The following is a 19,401-nucleotide window of genomic DNA, read 5'->3' as shown; positions in this document are numbered from 1 at the left end:
TTGCTGCTGTTGTTGTTTTAAAGTCCTATTAGTTGAGATTGGTGCTTGTAGCTCTATGCCCTTGGTGGCCAGTCTGATCTCAGGAGCCTCAAGCTCACATCCATGGTGGTAAACAAGTGTTCCCACTCAGGTCTGCTGTGCGAGTCGGCGGAGAGTACTGACCACAGGCTAACCACAGTCACTTAGAGGAAAGCAAGCTGCAGCCATCATCTGTCAGTCTAGCTGATCCCTTTCCTCTTCCTCCTCAGACTTGTTTCAGGCTGTTGTAGAAACTAAACATACTGTTGGACTGGAACATGAAGGAACACTTGCTAGCAGGGCCTTGCCCCAATTTTATATTCTGTGGGGATAACCTAGAACCTGGATTTTCACACACCATATGCATGCACACACACGAGATGTTTATGTTGGCTAAAAATCTTACAGGCAGTTCTAGATTGTGCTATTTGTTGTTTACAAATGGGGTTATGGTTTCCCATTTTGCAAAGGTATGAGCTGAGCATGAAAAAAGAAAGGTAACTTGCCTAAAGAGACTAACTCAGGGAAGTACAGGGTCCATGGCCCTCCAGGATCCCAGCTGGGAGCTCTCCCCCACACATGCAATTGCAGGGTTCTCCAGAAAGGGTGGTACAATTCTAACCTCTTCCTTCCATCTTCCTTGAAGCTTGAAGAAAAACACCCACACCTACTTCTACACCAGCTTCGCTGCCTACATCTTCGGCCTGGGCCTCACCATCTTCATCATGCACATCTTCAAGCATGCGCAGGTGAGCAGATCAGCCCTTTGTGTGTCCAGAGTGCTTCCCTGACGGTAACAGACCTCACAGAGAGTTGCTCTGTTACCTGCACAAGCAGCCCAGAGGTGGGCACCCTGCAGTGTTAGCCAAACAGTCATGGTTTTGGTTGTTTTTGACTTGTGGGAATGTGGCAGCTGCTGTTCCAGGCCAAAGGGTTGTTGAGCGCTCCACCGTCTTCATTAGCAAAGCAGACAGTTCACCAGAGCTCTCTCTACCTTGTTTCTGCCTGTATCCCATGAGCCAGGTAGTATGGCACATGGTCATTCCAACTGCAGGAGAAGAGTCTGGGAAAGAGAACATGGCTTCCCAGGCAAGGTACCACAGTCAAAGAGCAGGGTTGGGTGAGAGTTAGGTGTTCCTGCCAAGTGGCAGCTATCTACACCACCCTAGGATACACCACCCTAGGAAAGCCAAGGCTCTGCCACCTCCTCCCACAAAGGTGGGCTCCAGTTTCTAAGCCACCACAATGAGCTGTACCAGGCTTTTTCTTTTGGGCCACCAACCAACTCCCAAGTCATGACAGAGACTTAACTAGTTTTGAATGCTCAACCTAGCTTAGGCACGTTTCTGGCTAGCTGTCTTTAAGCCTGTTTCCCTTTATCTACTCTTACCTTGGGGCTTATTGCCTTTCTTCTATACATCTTTCAGTGCTTGTGTATGTCTGACTGGATGGCATCCGCCTGGCTTCTTGCTCAAAGCTTGTCCCTAGTTCTCTTCCTCCTCTCTCTTTGAGCCTAGATTTCTCCTGTTATTTATTTCTCTCTGCCCACCAGCCCCACCTATTCTTTCTCCTGCCTAGCTATTGGCTGTTCAACTCTTTATTAGACCAAATCAGGCGCCTTAGGCAGGCGAGATAAAACAAATGCAACTCATCTTTACACAGTTAAACACATCTTACACTTCAAACAAACGCAGCGTAAGCAAATGTAACCCACCTTCACACAGTTAAAAGTAATTCTGCAAAAGCAGCATGTGTGAAGGCTCAGATTTCAGTGACCTGGAGAAGGGATGCTGGTAGGGGCTGAACAGGCAGGATTGCCTCCTCTCTTGTCTAAGGAACACAGTGCACACCCCCAGCCCTGTACTTCTCAGGTCTTAGAGAGCACATGAGGGAGCGGAAGCTGAGGCGCCACCCAGCAAGTGAGTGGTAGGACTAGGATTTGGCCTGGGACACTGCAGGAACGGTATGTGATGCAGGGGCCAAGGAAGCCCCAGTGGGAATCAGTAGATTCCTCTCTGGGACTCAGGCCAGGGCCCACAAGTTATTCACATACTTAAATTTCCTCATTTCATTAATAAAAACAGAAAAAAGAGTGGCTTGGGGATGGGGAAAAATCAGTGTAAGTACTCAGAGCTACACCTAGATAAATCGCACCCACACCGCACCCTCGAGCCCCACCAACCCCCAGCCCTGCAACCCCAGCACAGCATTGCCTTCTGTGGGTTTAGTTATCCACAGCCCAAAAATACTGAAACTTCAGAAACTCCAGTTTTAAATGCCATGCATTCTCAATAGCAAGAGCAACTCTTACTGCCCACATAAACCACTCCTTGATCCAGCCTGTCACACTGCACACCACTCACCATTAGAGACTCAGTAAAGCATTCACTCACAGTATGTTATTCTGTACAGTTTTGAGGTGTTCTGCAGATGGGGAAGGCTACTGCATTGTTCCCTTCATTCCTCCCCTCCCCAAAGCTCTGTCACGTGGGAGCTGCCTTTGAATTCATCACACGATCAGACTGTTGATCACTGTGCTGGTGCTAAACCTTCCACAAAGATCCAAGGGTGTGGCTCCTAAGCAGAGAAACTCAGAGTGTTCACAGAGCCTTCTCATTTGTTCAGTTATGTTTAGCACCGCTTCTGATGTGCCTGTGGAGCATGGCATGTGCTTGGTGAGAGGATTACAGAGTGCCAGATCATGAACAAGCTTAGAGGCCTTTTCAAGGCCTGTTCCATAGCTCCCAGCCCTATGTTGGAGTAGGCCAGAGCCATTTCCCTGACAGCCTCCAGAGGGCAGGCTTGCCTTCCCAGCTGGAGGCGGAAGAGAGTCTTGCTCTCTGCAAGGTGTTGTCCTCCCCATTGTGGAGAGACTGCAAACCTAGAAGGACAGACTTCCCAGGCTGTGTCTGGGCTTATGCTCCTCCTGGCCCTGATTCATCCAGATGGCCATCTCCCTGAAAGTCCCAAAGAGGGGACCCAGTTCGTAGGAAGTGCCTGTTAAGTGAGGTTGCCTTCTCTCAGAAGTCACAGGCAGTCCCCATGGCAGCATTGCTGTAGCTAGAGGTCCCCTGTGTGGCCTTTAGTTCACTTAGCTTTTAAAAAATAAAAACCTTCCTAACCAGACATGGCAGCACATGCCTATGATCGCAGCTCTTAGGAGGTAGAAGCAGGAGAAACAAAAGTTCAAAATCACCCTCAGCTACACAGCTACTTCAGACGAGCCTGGGTTACTTGTATGAGACGCTGTCTCAAAGGCTGGCTCTAGCTTACTGAGCTGAGCAGTACAGTTCTCCATCACACTCTCATTGAAGATTTTCCCAGGTGCCTTGAGAGGAAAGAAAAGAAAGCGGACTTGTATCCCTCTGATACTAGCAAAATTGTTCTCAAAGGTACCCTTCCCATGAGCCTGAGGCCACAGCTCCCCTGGAAGTCCTACATCCTGCCCAAGACTGTCTTGGGCAAGAGAATGCACTGAGCTGGCTATACAGGAGAACCTTTACTCCAAATCCAGAGCCCTTCTCCATCCTTAGCTCCCCAGTTTGTTCGTCTATCTGTTAACTTATGATTACTATGTGGAAGAGTGTTGACTTTGTAATGTGGGAGTAGGTACCTGCAGAAGCCAGCAAAGGGTATCAGATTCCCTGGAGCTGGAGCTTCTATCCCTGCATCTCCCCTTATATTCTTACTGTTTTGGGGGCCTGTGTTGGTTGGTTGGATTTGGTTGGTTGTTTGATGCAGGACCTCATTGAATATCCCTGGCTGGCCTGGAACTCACTGGAGACAGGGTAGCCTATAATTCATAGAGGTCACCTGCCTTTACCTCCCAAATGCTGGGATTAAAGGTGTGTACCAGCACACCCAGCCTGGTTTTGGGTGTATGGTTGGTTGGTTGGTTGGTTGGTTAATTGGTGGTTGGTTTCTGTTTGTTTTGTTTTGAGGCAAGTTCTCCTTTTGTAACTTGGTCAGCCTCAAACTCCCAGGAGTTTTCTTGCCTTCAGTTTCCATAGTGCTAGAATTACAAGTGTGCACTGCAATGCCTGACTTTCTCTTTCTACTTCAGGGTATTTTATTCTTTTTCTAGCTGCCCCATCTGCCCCACCATTGGCAGTACTGGGAATGAAACCCCAGAGTTGCATAAATGTTCTGTGAGCACTCTGCCCACTGAGCTGGACCTCTGCCCGTTTTTTCTAGTTTTGTGACCTGAAAGCTGTTGTTATCATCGCTGTTGCTGTTGTTGTGTTGTTGTTTTGTTTTGAGACAGCTCTGGCTGTCCTGGAACTCACTTTGTAAACCAGGCTGACCTCTATCTCAGAGTCTACCTGCCTTTGCCTCCCGAATACTGGGATTAAAGGTGTGTCTCCAGCACTGCCTGGAGACCTGAAAGCTTTTCACCTTGTTCTTGTTTCCTTGGAGTTGGCTTAGGGCTTAGGACTTAGAGTACCTCTGGCTACTTCTCACAACTTGGGGCATGGACCTTTAAAACCCACAGCAAGAACCCAATACCAGTGAAAGAATGAATGCCCAGCTCCCCAGGTCCCATCTTAGCTTCACACACTTTCTGTGACCTTGGGCAAGTCAGTCCTCTTCTGAGCCTCAGGAACATCATCTGTAGAGTTTTGGTCTGGATACTATTACTAGATTCTAGGGTAATCTATATAAAGCAATGTGGCTCACTGCCTACCCAGACCAGTACCAAGAAAAGGTCCTCAGATGCAGGGGAACGATCCTGTTGTTCTTGGGCCCCAGGCTGGTTTTGTACTGAGAATGGTGCTCTTTACTCTCATCCCATTCATCTCCAAGACCTCTCTCTTAAAGAACATGGTAAAGAAGCTACCAGCGCACTTTATTTGCCGCTGCCGCCGCCGCCACCACCACCCCCCAACCCCCAGGCGCTCTGGAATGCTAGGCATACAGACTGAACAAGGGTATCGGGTGCTTGCTCTGTCTGAACCCACAATCCAAGGGGACAGATTCCGCGCTATCTAGGATGGTCAATTCCACACTGCCAGGGACCTGGTGCTGCTTCTGTGGAGGCTTCTCCACAGAGCTGAGGGCTGAACAGATGGAACTGGGCAGAGGGGGGAACAAGAGCCTAGGCAGCTAAAACTGCACGTGCCAAGGTACTTGGGGCTATGGCCAGAGTAAGTGGGGGATGGGCTTGGAGGAGACGATGACAAGGATCACATCTTATGGGGTCTCTAGGCCACTGGCAGCATTGGTGGCTTTAGAGTATCCAACAGCGGTGTGATGTTCACCTTTCAGAGGGAATGAGCAAGGAATGACTGCAGGGCCTAGTATGTGGGGCTTCTATCCTTGGCTAGGCTCTTAGAACTGAGACCTAGACTGTCCCTCCCTCTAGAACATTAGCCCTTCTCTACCCAAAGAGGGTGGTCACAGCCATGGGGTGTTGCGCTGCTACCACCAGGAAAAGTCTCAAGCATTGGGGACAGTCTTCCTTCTCTCCCAGACCAACTTTCTTAGGAGACTTTCACAGACTTGGGAGTGGGGAGGTGGAGGACAGAGCACATGAGAATGAAAGCCAGTGATCAGGAATCACACTGTTGCTATCGGTCATGTATGCTACCGTCCCTGTCACCGCCATCATTACAGTGTCTCCTGAGCATTACTAAAATGCAAGGCTGTGCCGCAGCCCAAGCTGCAGGCTTCCAGGAAGAAAGCCAGCCTGCGAAATAGAGGCATTGAGCTGCTATGATTCAGACATTGTCAGGCATGTTCCTGAGGAGCCTTGAAGCCCTTCGCTGTCTCCCCCAGAGCATGCTTTCCCTCCCAGGGTCTGAGCTATCCCTCAGTCAAGTCCAGGAGAGGGTTGAGTGCCTTGCCTCATGAGCCTCTGTCTTCTCCTAGCCGGCTCTCCTGTACCTGGTCCCTGCGTGCATCGGCTTTCCTGTCCTGGTGGCACTGGTCAAGGGCGAAGTGGCAGAAATGTTCAGGTAAGGCGGGCTGGAGCAGACATGCAGACAGGCCCTGGCACACCTGCAGAGCCTGCCAGGTCACATGGGCATTGTCTCCAAGGGAGTGTTACCACCAGCTGTTCTGCCAACGACGAGCTGTCTGGCCTGTGGTCACCAGTGGGACCTTTCCTAGAAGCCAGGAAAGGTCTAAGCTAGGGCAGCCCATACCACTGTGTCTTAAAGGAATGGCTGTCCACTGTCCCAGGCCTTGGGTCACAAGTTAGCTCTGCCAAGGTGACTTGAGGCTTGTCTTTTCCCGCAGCATCAGTTTACATGTAATAGGGCAAGAATGTACCTACAACAGGAAGCCATGTGTCCATCCCTGTCCAGATGCCTCTCTAGCTATAACCTACAGCTTGTTTTCTGATACACAGTCCCCTTCCCCAGTGGCTGCTGCCATATCTGCCACACCTTGTACACAGCCGCACCCCTACCCCAGGGCCTGCATGATTCCCAGCAGGTGTCTACTCCCAGGCACCATCAACCCTGCCTGCCAAAGACCTAGAAATAGCTGCCAGCTACTATTAAAGCTGCCCACTCAGGGGCCTTCACCCAGCTCCACCTGCTTGGCCTTAAGTTGTCCCCCAAGTGCCTGCCAGGGCCTCCTGTGCACCTGAATACCTCAGGGCAGCAGATGACTCACCCCTTCCCCATGCTTGCCCTGCCTGGAATCCCCAGCTCCTGGCATACCGGTTAAAAGCCTGCCCATCCCCATCTTCTGGCATCCAAGCTGATCCTTGTGGTCAGCCCTTAGCACCTGTCCATGCTTGGAGAGACTTCTGAACCAGTCCCCTGTATCAGCAGCTTGAGCTCTGAGCACCCAGCCAGGGCAGAAGTTGCCTCCTTCCCCACACTGAAGCCTAGTTTCCCTATGCTCTTCTTCTGTGTAAGTCCCACCCTGCCCAGAAGGTCCTTAGAGAAAAGTGAGAGCAGGTAGGTAGTCTTTCTCTCCTCTGCCCTCTACCCCAGACTCAACCTGATCTTTTGCCTTTTTTTTTTTTTTTTTTTTTTTTCTCTCTCTCTTTCACTGCCACTCCTTTTGAAAAATTCATTCACTGATTCATTCTTGAATGGATTGCACACGTACATGGTTTTAAATTCCATTGCTGGGGCTGGAGAGATGACTCAGCAGTTAAGAGTACCTGCTGTTCTCCCAGAGGACTCTAGTTCAGTTCCCAGCACCCACATTGGGCAGCTGACAACCATCCCTCCAGGGGGGCCTGAAGCCTCCATGGGCACCTATACTCAGTGCATGTACTCATGTGCACACATGTGTACACACAGACACACATATGCACGCGCACCAACTCCCATAAGTTGTCCTCTGACCTCACAAGCACCATGATACACACAAATAATGTAGTGTATCAATCGCTGTCTGTTGCTATGAAGAGACAGCATGACCAAGGCAGCTTTTATGGAAGAAAGCGTTTAACTGATGGCTTGTTTACAACTTCAGGTGGTTATCTTCATGGCAGGGAGTGTGGTGGCATGTTTGATGCTAGATAGTGCAGGAGCTGAGAGCTACATTCTGGTCTGTGGGCTGAGGGAGTGACAGGCCAGCATGGACTTTTGAAACCCCCAGTGACATACTTCCTCCAGTAAGGTCACACCACACCTCCTAATTCTTTTCAAATAGTGCCACTCCCTGATGACTAAGCATTCAAATATATGAGCCTGTGGGGTCCATTCTTACTCAAAGCACCACAGTATTTTTTAAAAAAGACTAGGGAGAGAGCTGGGTCAGTAAAGCGCCTGCCGTGTAAGGAGTAAGGCCTGTGTTTGGATAATCAGCTGAGCCTGTGCCTTATGATGCTACATGTTTTAATCCCTGTACTTGGGAGACTAAGGCAGAGCATCACTGATTTCAAGACCAGCCTGCACTATGTATGTAGCAAACTCCAGGCCAGCAATCTGAATGGCAGAATAAAACCTTGTTTCAGCCAGGTGTACATGCCTGTGGTCCCAGCTACTGGGGAGGCTGAGACAGGAGGATTGTTTGAGTCCAGGAGTTCTGGGCTGTGGTGTGCTATGCTAATTGGGTGATCATTCTGGGCTGTGGTATACTATGCCAATTGGGTATCCACACTAAGTTAAGCATCACTATGGTGACCTCCTAGTGACCTAAGGAGGGGTGAATCAGCCCAGGTTGGAAACAAAGCAGGTCAAAACCTTGTTTTAAAATGAAACAAAAAAAGAAAGAAAAAAGAAAAAGAACCTGGTATGGTGCTATATGCCCTTAATCCCAGCATTCAGAGGACAAAGGCAGGTGCATCTCTGTATCTCTGTGAGTTCTAGCCCTGCCAGGGCAACATAGTAAGGTCCTGTCTCTAAATTGATAAATAAAAATGTAAAAGGGCTGAGGAGATGCCTCATCAGGTAAGAGCATTCCTTGCCCTCAGAGAGAATGTGGCTTTGGTTCCCAGCACCCACATGGCTGCTCACAACCATCTGTAAACTCCAGTTCCAAGGATCTGACACATTCTTCTTACTTCTGCAGGCACCAAGTGTACATTTGGTGCACATGCATAAATGCAGGCAAAATGCACACATACAAAAAATGTAAATGAATTTTTTAAAATGAGTAAGATGGATCACGAGGTAGCATTGCTTATTGCCAAGCCTAAGGACCTGAGTGTGATCCCCAGGATCCACATGGTAGGGACACACCAACTTCCAAAAGCTGTCCTCTGACCTTCTCACAAGCACCATGGCACACACAAATGGTGGTTGTTGTTGTTTAGGGAAATGGCTCAGGCATTAAAGTGCCTGCTCACAAACATAAAGAGCTGTGTTTGAATACCCAATTGGGTAGAGCGGCACACATCTGTAACCTTAGTTTTGGGTGGGGACAGACATACAAATCCTTGGAGCTCACTGGACAGCCAATCTTGCCAATAGGTAAGCTGTGGGTTCAGTGAGAGACCCTGTCTCAAAAACCTAAAGTATAGAGTTATAGAGGAAAACAACATTAAACTCTGGCTTCCACACTCACATTCATGCATATACCACACACACACACACACACACACACACACACACACACACACACACACTTGGGAGAAGGAAGAATTTATCCTCCTAGCCTGCTGGAGGTCAGTTCTTACAGACCTTCAGAGACATCTGTGCACTGACAGGTATCATTCTCCAGCAAATTCTCTGCACTTTGGTGCTTTTCCTGTGTGTGGTATTTAGAGGGCTAAGGTGCAAACCCAGGAACTCAGGCTGAGTACATGCCGCCCTGCTGAGCTACACCCTGCTGCATTAGTGTGTTGCAGAACAGCATGTGTTAGAGACAGTAGTTTGACAGCATGCTCAGCCTGGCATACCACACCCTTCTTCATTCTTGTCTGCATGGTGCATCTTCCCCCAAAAGAGAGAAAAGGCTGCTTTACACACAGTAAAGTGGAAGTGCAAGCCAGGTAACCAAGACAACAGTGTTCTGTGCTCCTTGGGAAGGGTATCTCTGTCCTTTCCTTGTCTTCCCTTCTCTGTCTACTTGTTCTGTCTTCTCTGTCTGTCTCTTTACACAGCTACGAGTCCTCGGCCATAATCCTGCCTCATACACCGAGGCTCACTCACTTTCCCACAGTCTCGGGCTCCCCTGCCAGCCTGGCCGACTCCATGCAGCAGAAGCTAGCTGGCCCTCGTCGCCGGCGCCCGCAGAATCCCAGCGCCATGTAATGCCCAGCAGGTGCCCACCTGCCCACTCCCCCCACTGTCCTGGGCCTAAGGTAGGGCAGATGCTCCAGCCCTGGTGTAAAGTCAGGGAGTGTCACTGGGGCTGATGGCAGAAAGGCAGCTTTTCACAGACACCAGCACTTGCTGCCCAGCCTCGAGGCAGGCAGGTAGCCCAGAACCTTGGGGTGCTCACCCACAATGGGCAGTCACATGAGATGGGCATGAGCGGCCCTGTGAGACTGTTGCTTGTGTGTTTGGCCCTGAACACACAACCTTCTCTTTTGTGTTCCTTCATTCATCAAGCAAGCACCTGCTGCCCACCTAACCCAGCCAGGAAATGTGCATTGTGCTTGGATGGGCACAGTTGCTCAGTAAGCAGAGCCCCTGACAAGACGCCGTGTGTCCGTCCTGATGAGTAACACTGTGCTAGTTGCCAGAACAGTCCCCACCCAGGGCTGGGCTCTTAACCCTGCCCCGTGCCCCAGGAGACTTCTGGTCTCCCAGGGTCTCATGTGTACTCCTCTCGTCTGCTCTCCAGCAGAAGGTTCAAGAAGTTTACTGTTGATCCATACAGCTCCAGGCCCAGTCGTTCCCATTTGCTGCTGCCCTTGCAGCCTCTGGCAGCACAGAGCCCAGGGAAAGCCAAGCAGGGTGCCCATGAGGACACACAGAGGGCTGGGGTAAGGTACTGGCAGATGCTAGGCTGGAGATGCAATGACCCTGAGATTGCAAAGATAGGGGTTAACAAAGACTGTGCCCTCAGCCTCCTCCAAGTGTGTTCCTTTGTTTTCCGGTCAGTTATGAGGAGTCAAACCCTAAAGATCCAGCAACTGGGACTGAATCCAAAGAGGAGACAACAGAGGCGTCAGCATCGAAGAGACTAGAGAAGAAGGAGAAATGAGGCAACGCTACCTGACCCTTGCGGGCCAGATCAGACAGGTGGAGGATGACCTGTAGGCGACAGAGACGGAGGACGCCTGCAGGAGGCGAAGGTGGCTCCAGGATGGGGAGCGGGCTTCTGCTGCCTGTTTTCCTCTCCCCTTTCTCTGGCTTCCTCTGTTGCTCCTCCTCCCCTGCAGGCAAAGGAAACCCTCTGCTTCTTCTTTCCCCAGGAGCCAGGTGGGAACCGAATGTGGTTTTTAGATTTTTGTATTGTGGACTGACTTTGCTCACATTAAAAACTCATCCCATGGTTGGCAGGCCACTGTGCTCCTCCTGGAGGGGTCTCCGCAACTTCACCTAGTGTCTTGTGCTAAGCTCACTAGGTCTCTGCAAGCCCTTTCGTGGGTGCCCATCCCACTGCCAGGCCACTTGGGGACAGTGAAGGTGGTGGTCAAGGGATTGCTGTGTCCCTCTGGCCTTGGTATGAGAAGACGAAGAGAGTAGCATGGAGCAGCCTGACTCAACAAGGGAACCTGTAACTGTAGACAGACGCCTCTCCCTGGGCTTGCTGTCCACCTGGCCGCAGATCAAAGCTCCAAGTTTTCCAATCTGCCCATTCCTGAGTTTCCCAACATAAAGCCCAGATCCTCAGAGAGCCTGGGTTGGGAAGAAGGTAGCCCCAGGGACTAGGAGATGCCATCCAGGGTCAGGAGGTAGGGATCCCAAAGCCAGTTGTCCCGCACCTCTAACCTTCAGGAGAGTTCAGAGGACAAGGGGAGGGCAGCTCAGCTCTGTCCACCTGCCCAGGTGGTAAAACTGAGACCAGAGAATGGCCATGGCCTGAGAGCCTGGCTTCTGTTTCCCAGCCCATGACCTACCCCGTACAGGGTTCAGTTTTAATGGTTAAAAATAACATTGAAAGTGGCCAGAGCCTGAAAGTGAGAATAAGAAGGTTGAGTCTTCCCTGGGTTCAGATGTGGACCAACGTGTGTTGATACAGGATTGCTACTTTGCACTTATGGTCCTAAGCTGTGTGTGTTACTGTTAGCCTCACTGTACAGATGAGGAAATGGGATGGCTCGCCCTCAGACATGGGTGTGACCTCAAGCAGTTGACTCCCGCTCAACATACTAAAGTACTATGCTGTTCTTCAGACCTTCTAGAACCGAGTCACTGAAGCTGCTATGCTGGGCCCCTCTGAGTCAGCCACCCAACTTCTCTGGGTCTAAAATTCTGTGGCGAGGAAAACCTCAAAGGCTCCTCCAGCCAGGGGGTCTTCTCCGACCTCCACAGGCTTATACTGCCTTCAGGGGGAGGCCGTGTGGTCCTGGAACAAAGCCCCTCTGAGGGTGGCAGATGGGGCAAGCAGCCCAGGCACACAGTGTGGTTGGCTTCTACAGCCCACAGCCCACAAAGGCCTTATTGAGTCACTGCCGACCCCCAGCAGAGGCTGAGGTGGCAGTGGCGCCAGGCGCCTGCCACCTAATGACCGTCCTAGCCCAGCCAGATGTTCCACAGACCTTGCAGCGCCGATCAGGGCCTGCCTGGCCAGCCAGCCACAGAGGCCACTCCAGTTCCAATTAACCAGCTTCAGCTGAGCAAACAGCGGGCAGCGGGGCCCAGCCTGGGCGGTAGGCCCGGCCAGCAGAGCCTCTGAGTCTAGACTCCAGATGTGAACGGCCACCGCCTGAGCCCCATGGAAAAATGGCACCAGGCCGGGCACGCATTGGTCCCGTACACTGAGACTGGGAGGCAGGGTGGGTGGTTGGGCAGAGCCTCTGGTGGGCCTGATGCCAGGCTCACCCCGGGGTGGAGGTGGATTCTTAGGAAGCTGCTTTCAAACCGATTTCCCCTGATTTGTGGTGTCCTTTATGTGCCTTGGCTTCTCCTGGTTGCAGCAGGAGGAGGTTGTAAGGGGAAAGGCCATCCCTCAAGAAACCCCTGATACTCCATGTTCACCAGGAGAGCATGTGGCCAGCATTGTGCTGGTAGTATTCTAGAAATAGTTGTTATATCCCTGTGTGTTGTGTGTCTGTCCTCCCAGTACTTGTAGAGGCAGCAAGTAGAGATAAGCCTGGTCTACATAGCAAGTTCCAGGCCAGCCAGCCAAGCAGGGATTGACCCTATCAAAAAAAAAAAAAAAGCATGATTGATCGTGCTGATGCGCCACTAATCCAGCACTCGGAGACTAGAGCTCTATATGGCACCTGCCATCATCTTTACAGATAAGGAAACTGAGGCAGTGAGCCCATTAGGTGCCTGGAGGGGGCAGGGGCGTTTGAACCTTGTGTCTTACTTCTAAGTTCGTGTTCAACCACTGCTAGATTCCTGATTTTTTTTTTTTTTTCCTCCCGTAGGGACAAGCATAGGGGTGTGGGGACAGGGTGACAACGTCAAAGGCTTCCCAAGACTGGCTTCCAAGATGGGATGGCAGTATCCTGACATCTGGCCCCTATCCTTAGCTAAGGGGTGGGAGCTTCCTTCCCAGGCCAGTCCCCCTTATGGGAAGTCCAGAGCCCTGCTGTTTCCGTGCAGTGTGTCAGACACTAGCTAAGACGCTGAGGATGTAGCAAGGAACACAAATGGAGGCTCTCTAGAGCTGTCCTGCAAGACGGCATTCCTCTGGGGAGACTGACTTAAATATGGATATGTTAAGATGGGCACCACAGAAGGGGAGCCTCCTGTCCCGAGTCCTGGTGGGCAAAGCAAGGGCTTATGCCATCAGCTGCCCTTGCAAAACTAAGTACCACTGCCACCACCCCAGGGGGGATGGAAAGCCAGGCTGGATGGGGTCTCGGCGGCGGCGGCATGAGCCTCCTTGCTACTCTCCCACTTTGGACACCCCGCGTGACTGCCGGCCACGGGAAGAACAGCATCCTACGGGGTTTGCCAGGAAGGGCATGTGAGCGGGAAGGAAAGCGCCACCTCTCCGCCCCCGCCAAGGCCACACCTGGACTCTGCAGGCGGTAGGGCCCGGGCAGCGCCTGGCTCCAGCGAGTCTGGACCGCCTCCCTACGCACTGCGGGGGCCGCCAGCTGGGCTGGTCGCCTGCGCAGCTTTGTGGCCGGAAGCCGTCCGCCTTGGGGGCGTGACCGGGGTTGGTCCCACCCAGGAGGGCGGGGTCAACTGGCCCAAGGACAAGCTTTGGAATTTAGTCCGGTTTTACCTTCGCTACTTTTGTTTTCTTTCATCCCAGTCACTGGAGACTGAATCTGTGACCTTGCATGTGCTATGAGAGTGCTTTATCACTGAGCTATATCTCCAACCCTGTCCTCTGGTGTTCTTACCTAGAAAATGAGGGAACAGTTGTATCCCCCAATACCTGGCCTAGTGCAGACTCATACAAGCACCATTCTTTAAATGAATGGATGCAAAGGTCCAGAACAGTCCTTCAGATGAGTCCTTTGTTTCATCTCGGAGCTGCGGTTTCCTCTTCCAGGATGGCTGAGGACTAAGCCGTCCTTGGAAGCAAAGACATCCAGTATATCTTCAGTAAAAAAAAAAAATATTATGGAAGAATCTCCACAAGGTGTAAAAATATTAAGTGAAAGCTAAGCGTCGTGGCACATTCCTGTAATCCTAGAACTGGGGGGGTGGGGAGTGGCCAGAAGGATTGGGGGGGTTTGGAGCCAGCAATGTTTGGGGTGAGTTGAGATTACATAAAATCCTGTTGTTCCAAAACAAATACTAGATAAATTTGGAGGTTTAAAAAAAACAAACAAACACAAAATTCTACCTGGAAGGTTTCCTTTTACTTTTTGTATTGTAATGGTATTTAGATTGAGTGGATTGTTTGGTTTTGAGATGCAGACTTGCTGTGTAACCCAGACTAGCCTGGATGGAATTCATATATACCATGCTAGGATTACAAGAATTTTTCTACATATGCAATCTCTTATTTGTATTTTTAAAGACTTTGATCCAAAGCTGGAGAGTTGGCTCAGCCATCAAAAGCACGTGTTTCTATTGCAGAGCACAGGTGCTCAGTTCCCAGAACCCACATGGCAGCTCACAGTTGTCTGTAACTCCAGACCCAGGGTATCTGACACCATCTTTGACCGCCACAGGCATCATGCACACACATATACTCCTACACATAAAATAGTAAATCTAAAAATAAATAAATCCATCATGGGGTACCTACAAGTTTATAGTGTACCTAGATTCAGGAAAATAATTTATCAAATTTCATAGTTCAATATTTTGACCCACAGGCTAGAGCCAGAGCTGTTGGTAGAGCATTGGTCTAGAAGAGGGAGACCCTGGGCTCAATCCCTGTACCAAAACCAAATGGTAACAAGAACCTTAGCAGGAAACAGTAGAGATGAGACATGAATGAAAAACTGTTGAACTCCACATTAAATATACAGCAAAGTGAGGAGAGGAAGATCATCTCCCTCCCTGGCTTTTTCGTCACTTCCTCCAAGAGTGAGCCCTGGTCCAAAAGAGGGCCCAGCAGAGAAGGGAGAAACCAGAGGCTTTGGAGTGGGGGGTGGGGGGGGGAATAAACAGCCCTCACGCAAAGCCAGACCAAGGAACTCAGAAGGCAATGGAGAGCCAAGGGAGGACTCTGAGCTGGGAAGTGTCATCATCCTTAATGGGCATTAAAATAAACAAGGCCAAGTGGCCAGGGCAGAGACTATTTTCTATCCAGGGAGGGATAGAAAGGAGAGGCAGAGAACTCAAGGCGTGCTGTAGAGTGGACCCAAGGTCATCCAGATGTCTCTCAGCATTTCCTGGCAATATTCTCACGGCCTCATTCATGTGAATAATCAAGTTCTTACAGCTCACCACCAAAAAACAGAGGACCAGAAGTTGGTAGAGGGAAACAGGTTTATTCAAACGCAGCCTTAGGACTGGGTGTGGTAGTACATGCCTGTAATCCCAATACAAGGTTCAGAAGTTTAAGGCCACCAGCCAAGCAAGAACTCAATGGTCAGGCAAGATAGCTCACCAGCATGCAAGCCTGATGACCCAGGACTGCACGTGGTGGAAGAAAAAAAAAACCCACTCCAGGTAAATGTCCCCTGGCGTTTTACACATGTGCTGAAGTGTGCACTCATCCCTACATAAAATATAAATAATTAAAATGCAGGAGCTAAAGACTATCTCAAAAGAGAGACAGGGCCAGCAAGATGACCCTGGATAGAAAGCACTTGTTGTTGCCAAGTCTAATAACTCAAGTTTGATCCTCGGGATCCATATGGTGGAAGGGAGAGAGCTGCTTTCTGCAAGCTGTCTCCACCTTGGGATGCACACATACAGACACTATAATATAGTTGTTAAGTTTTATTAAAAAAAAAAAAAAAGAAAGAAAGAAAGCCAGGTGACAGCAGATGGGAGGCAGAGGCAGGTGGATCTCTGTGAGTTCAAGACCAGCAAGATCCAGGACAGCCAAGGCTACACAGAGAAACCCTGTCTCGAAAGAAAACCAAAAAAGAAAAGAAAGAAAAGAGAGGGTGGAAGGAAGGATGGGAGAAGGAAGAAAAAGAGCCAACCTTGCAGAAGGTGAATAAGGCAGCTTCACCTTGAATCTCTATCTTAAGGAGACTTAAAGTCACAGAGACTTCTGAGGCAAACTACAGGGAATTCATACTCTGGGCAGGGCCTTCCTCAGCCAGGGATGAACTTTGTTCTCCAGCAGTTACCCAGAACTGAGGAACTTCTCTTTAGCCCAGTTTGAGAGCCCAGGGAGTAGGAAACAGTTTCAAAGCAACTCCTCAAACTCTCTCCTTAAAAAGTCCTCAGACAGAGGCTGGGGACAGCAGCTCAGTGGAGCAGCACTAGCCTGGCATGCAAGGCCTTGATCCAGCACACTGCAGAAGGAAAAAAGTTCCAAGCCTCAAGATGTCTGGGGCCTGATTGGGTACCAGAAAGAAGCATATCCCAGCAGGGTTGATCTGAAGCTATCTAGGGTAGTGCAGAGAGGTTCAGAAGCCTTGAAAAGAATGAACTGCATTTCTTAACCCACCACAGGGTGTTCCAGGAGCAAAGAGCCTAGGAACCTTTTTCCTTGTGTGCAGTGTCTCCTGCAATGTACACGTTTGGGGTGTGCACAAGACACATGTCTTAGGGTTTCTATTGCAATGATGAAACACCACAACCAAAAGCAACTTGGGGAGGGATTTATTTGGCTTACGCATCTTGAGTCACGGTCCATCGAAGGAAGCCAAGGCAGGAACTCAAACTGGGTGGAACCCTGGAGGCAGGAGCTGATACTTAGGTCATGAAGGGGTGCTACTAACGGGCTTGTTCCTCACTGTTTGCTCAGCCTGCTTTCCTACAGACCACAAACTAGGGGTGGCCCTACCTGTTGTTCTTCTGCTACAACTATTGCCTAAAAAACACAAACACGAGACTCAGCGCCCATGTGGAGCTTATTGAGAGAGGGGAGAGAAAGGGGGTAGCTGGTGGCCAACCAAAAGCAGGAGAGAGAGAAGAGAAAGAGCAAAGAGAGAAGGCCAGAGAGAGCAAGAGAGAGGGGCGCACTTGCTTTAAAAGGGGGGCTTGTGCATGCGTAACTGAGTCCCCTGTGCAGCCAGGTAAAGCTTGAGCAGCTAGGTAAGCCTGATGTAGCGATGACATGACATGGCCATGAGTGTCCCGCCCATCATTGAGGGCGGAGTCAGCAGACTGCTGGTTCCCAAGGCTACCCATAATGGATTGGGTCTTCTCCCAACTGTCTCTAATTCTTAAACAATATTTGTATGCCTTTAATCCCAGCACTTGGGAGGCAGGGGCAGGCAGTTTGAGGTCAGCCTAATCTACATAGTGAGTTCTAGGACAACCAAGGCTACACAGGGAAACCTGTCTTGAACCCACCCCTCCCCACCCCAAATAAAAAGAAAGAAAGAAAATGTCCTGCAGGCCCCTACAGCTCTGTCCTATGAAGACATCTTTCTGGATTGAGCGTCCCTCATCTCAGATGACTCTCTAGTTTGTATCAAAATTACATAAAAACTAGTGAGGACAACACATATGCACACATAGACTTACATATGTGTGAGCCTGCATGTACTTCCATGAATGACCCTGTCTAGGAGACACCAGTCTGAATTGGGCAACACAGACATGTGCCTTCATGTAAGAAATATACCAACAGTAGTTGTCATTCTTATTCACTGTATGATGACAGCATTCCAAGTGATGAGTGCTTAATATTCTTAAGCCTCATCAGCCCCATATCATAGGGTCAGTTCCCATTCTACAGATTGGGAAATAAAGGCACAGAGGAGAAGGATCTGCCCATATAACAATCAAGAACCTTCCCAAGTTCTCACATGAAGACACCACTTTTCCTCGATGGATGGTCCATTACCTGGCAGTAGTACTTTTAATTCCAGGAGGCAAAAGGAGGCAGATCTCTAAGTTAAAGGCCAGCCTGGTCTGCAGAGCACAGAGCAAGCTCCAGGACAGCCAGGGCTACACAGAGAAACTATTTCTTGAAGAGAAAAAAACAAAGCCGACCCTTGGTTCCAGTACTGGGAGGCAGATGCAGGCAGATCTCTAAGTTCCAGGAGAGTCAGAGCTACACAAAGAAACCCTGGAAAAAGAGAAAGAGAGAGAGAGAAAGAGAGAGAGAGAGAGCCTTTGTTGGGGCCCTGGGGAGACAGCCCAGTGGTTAAGAGCACTTGCTGCTCTTGCAGAGGTCCTTTGCTTGGTTCACAGCACCCCCATGGTGACTTGCAACCATCTGTAACTCAGTAGCTCTAGTAACATCCAGGGGATCTGATGGCCTCTTCTGCAGACACCAGACACTCATGTAGTGCAGAAATAAATACATGCAGGCAAAACATCTAAAATTTAAAAAAAAATTTTTTTTAAAGATATTTTATTAGGCTAGGAATGTGGCTTAATGATAAGATACTTTAACAAGTATAAGGCTGTATGTAGATGAACGTTCTCATTGAGATCACCAACTTACAAATATTGACACAGAGACTTATTATTAATTATGAGTGCTTGGCCTTAGCTTGGGTTTGTTCCTAACTAGCTTTTGCAACTTAACCCGTATTATTAAACCTATGTTTACTTCATCTCTCTGTACTGCTCATGCTGCTTCCTCCATGTCTCCTTCCCATAGTTCTCTCTCTGACCTGAAATCATACCTATACCTCCTGGCTAGCTATTGACCAGCCAGCTCTTTATTACACCAATCACAGCAATACATTTTCACACAGTGTACAGATCATTCCTCAACATCCCTGTTGGTACTGTTTTTGTTGGTGTTGGTCTCTCATTTTTGATTTGTTCTTCGAGAATGTCACACAGTATTTTTTTTTTTTTTTTTTTTATCATACTCAACCTAACCCTACTCCTAGACCCACCCCAACCATCCCTACTGGCCCAACTTTGAATCCTAGTTTTTTGTTTTGTTTTTTTTTTTTTTTTAATCCATCTAGGCCAATATGTGTTGCTTATATATTCTTATGTGTGTGGCCTTCTGAAATGTGAGCCACCAACTAGGAACCACACCATTAAAGACAATTGACTCTCCCACTCCCAGCAATACCTCCTCAGCTAGGGGTGGAGCTTGATGCTACCTCCCCTCTCTGTACTGAGATTTTGTCTGGGTTAGGTCTCACAGGCCTTGTGAATGCTGTCACAACCTCTATGGGTTCTTACGTGCAGCTGTCCTGCTGTGTCTGGGAAACACTTCCCTTGTTGTCATCCATTGTCTCTGGCTCTCACAACCTTCCACCACCTCTTCCACAAAAATCCCTGAGCCTTAGGAAGAGGGTTGTGAAGAAGACATCCCATTCAGGGCTCAGCACTCTGCACTCTTCTATTCTATATACCTTGACCAGTTGTGTTCATTTCCATCTGTTGTGAATAGAAACTTCTC

General features: G+C 49.5%; 1 protein-coding gene across 4 annotated transcripts in view; it reads left to right on the top strand.

The window, feature by feature from the left end:
• Hm13 (histocompatibility minor 13) overlaps positions 1 to 10,878 on the top strand; it is a 37,280-nt gene extending 26,402 nt beyond the window's left edge. Inside the window, exons 10-13 of one of the 4 annotated variants that reach the window (XR_007835031.1) lie at positions 665 to 767; positions 5,887 to 5,972; positions 9,527 to 9,727; positions 10,473 to 10,878. Coding sequence is in view for 3 of the 4 variants with exons in the window: in XM_051193257.1 (XP_051049214.1) it covers positions 665 to 767; positions 5,887 to 5,972; positions 9,527 to 9,673; positions 10,473 to 10,575 (439 nt within the window). In the remaining variant the exon portion in view is untranslated. The remainder of the gene's footprint in view (positions 1 to 664; positions 768 to 5,886; positions 5,973 to 9,526; positions 9,728 to 10,472) is intronic. The other 3 variants (XM_051193257.1, XM_051193272.1, XM_051193279.1) reach the window with 3 other exon arrangements.
• Positions 10,879 to 19,401: the final 8,523 nt, after the last annotated feature.

The sequence above is a fragment of the Phodopus roborovskii genome, unplaced genomic scaffold (genome assembly GCF_943737965.1).
Source record: "Phodopus roborovskii unplaced genomic scaffold, PHOROB, whole genome shotgun sequence".
Classification (NCBI taxonomy): Eukaryota; Metazoa; Chordata; class Mammalia; order Rodentia; family Cricetidae; genus Phodopus; species Phodopus roborovskii.
Note: the sequence above shows the minus strand (reverse complement) of the source record. Positions and strands in the feature narration are given on the sequence as shown.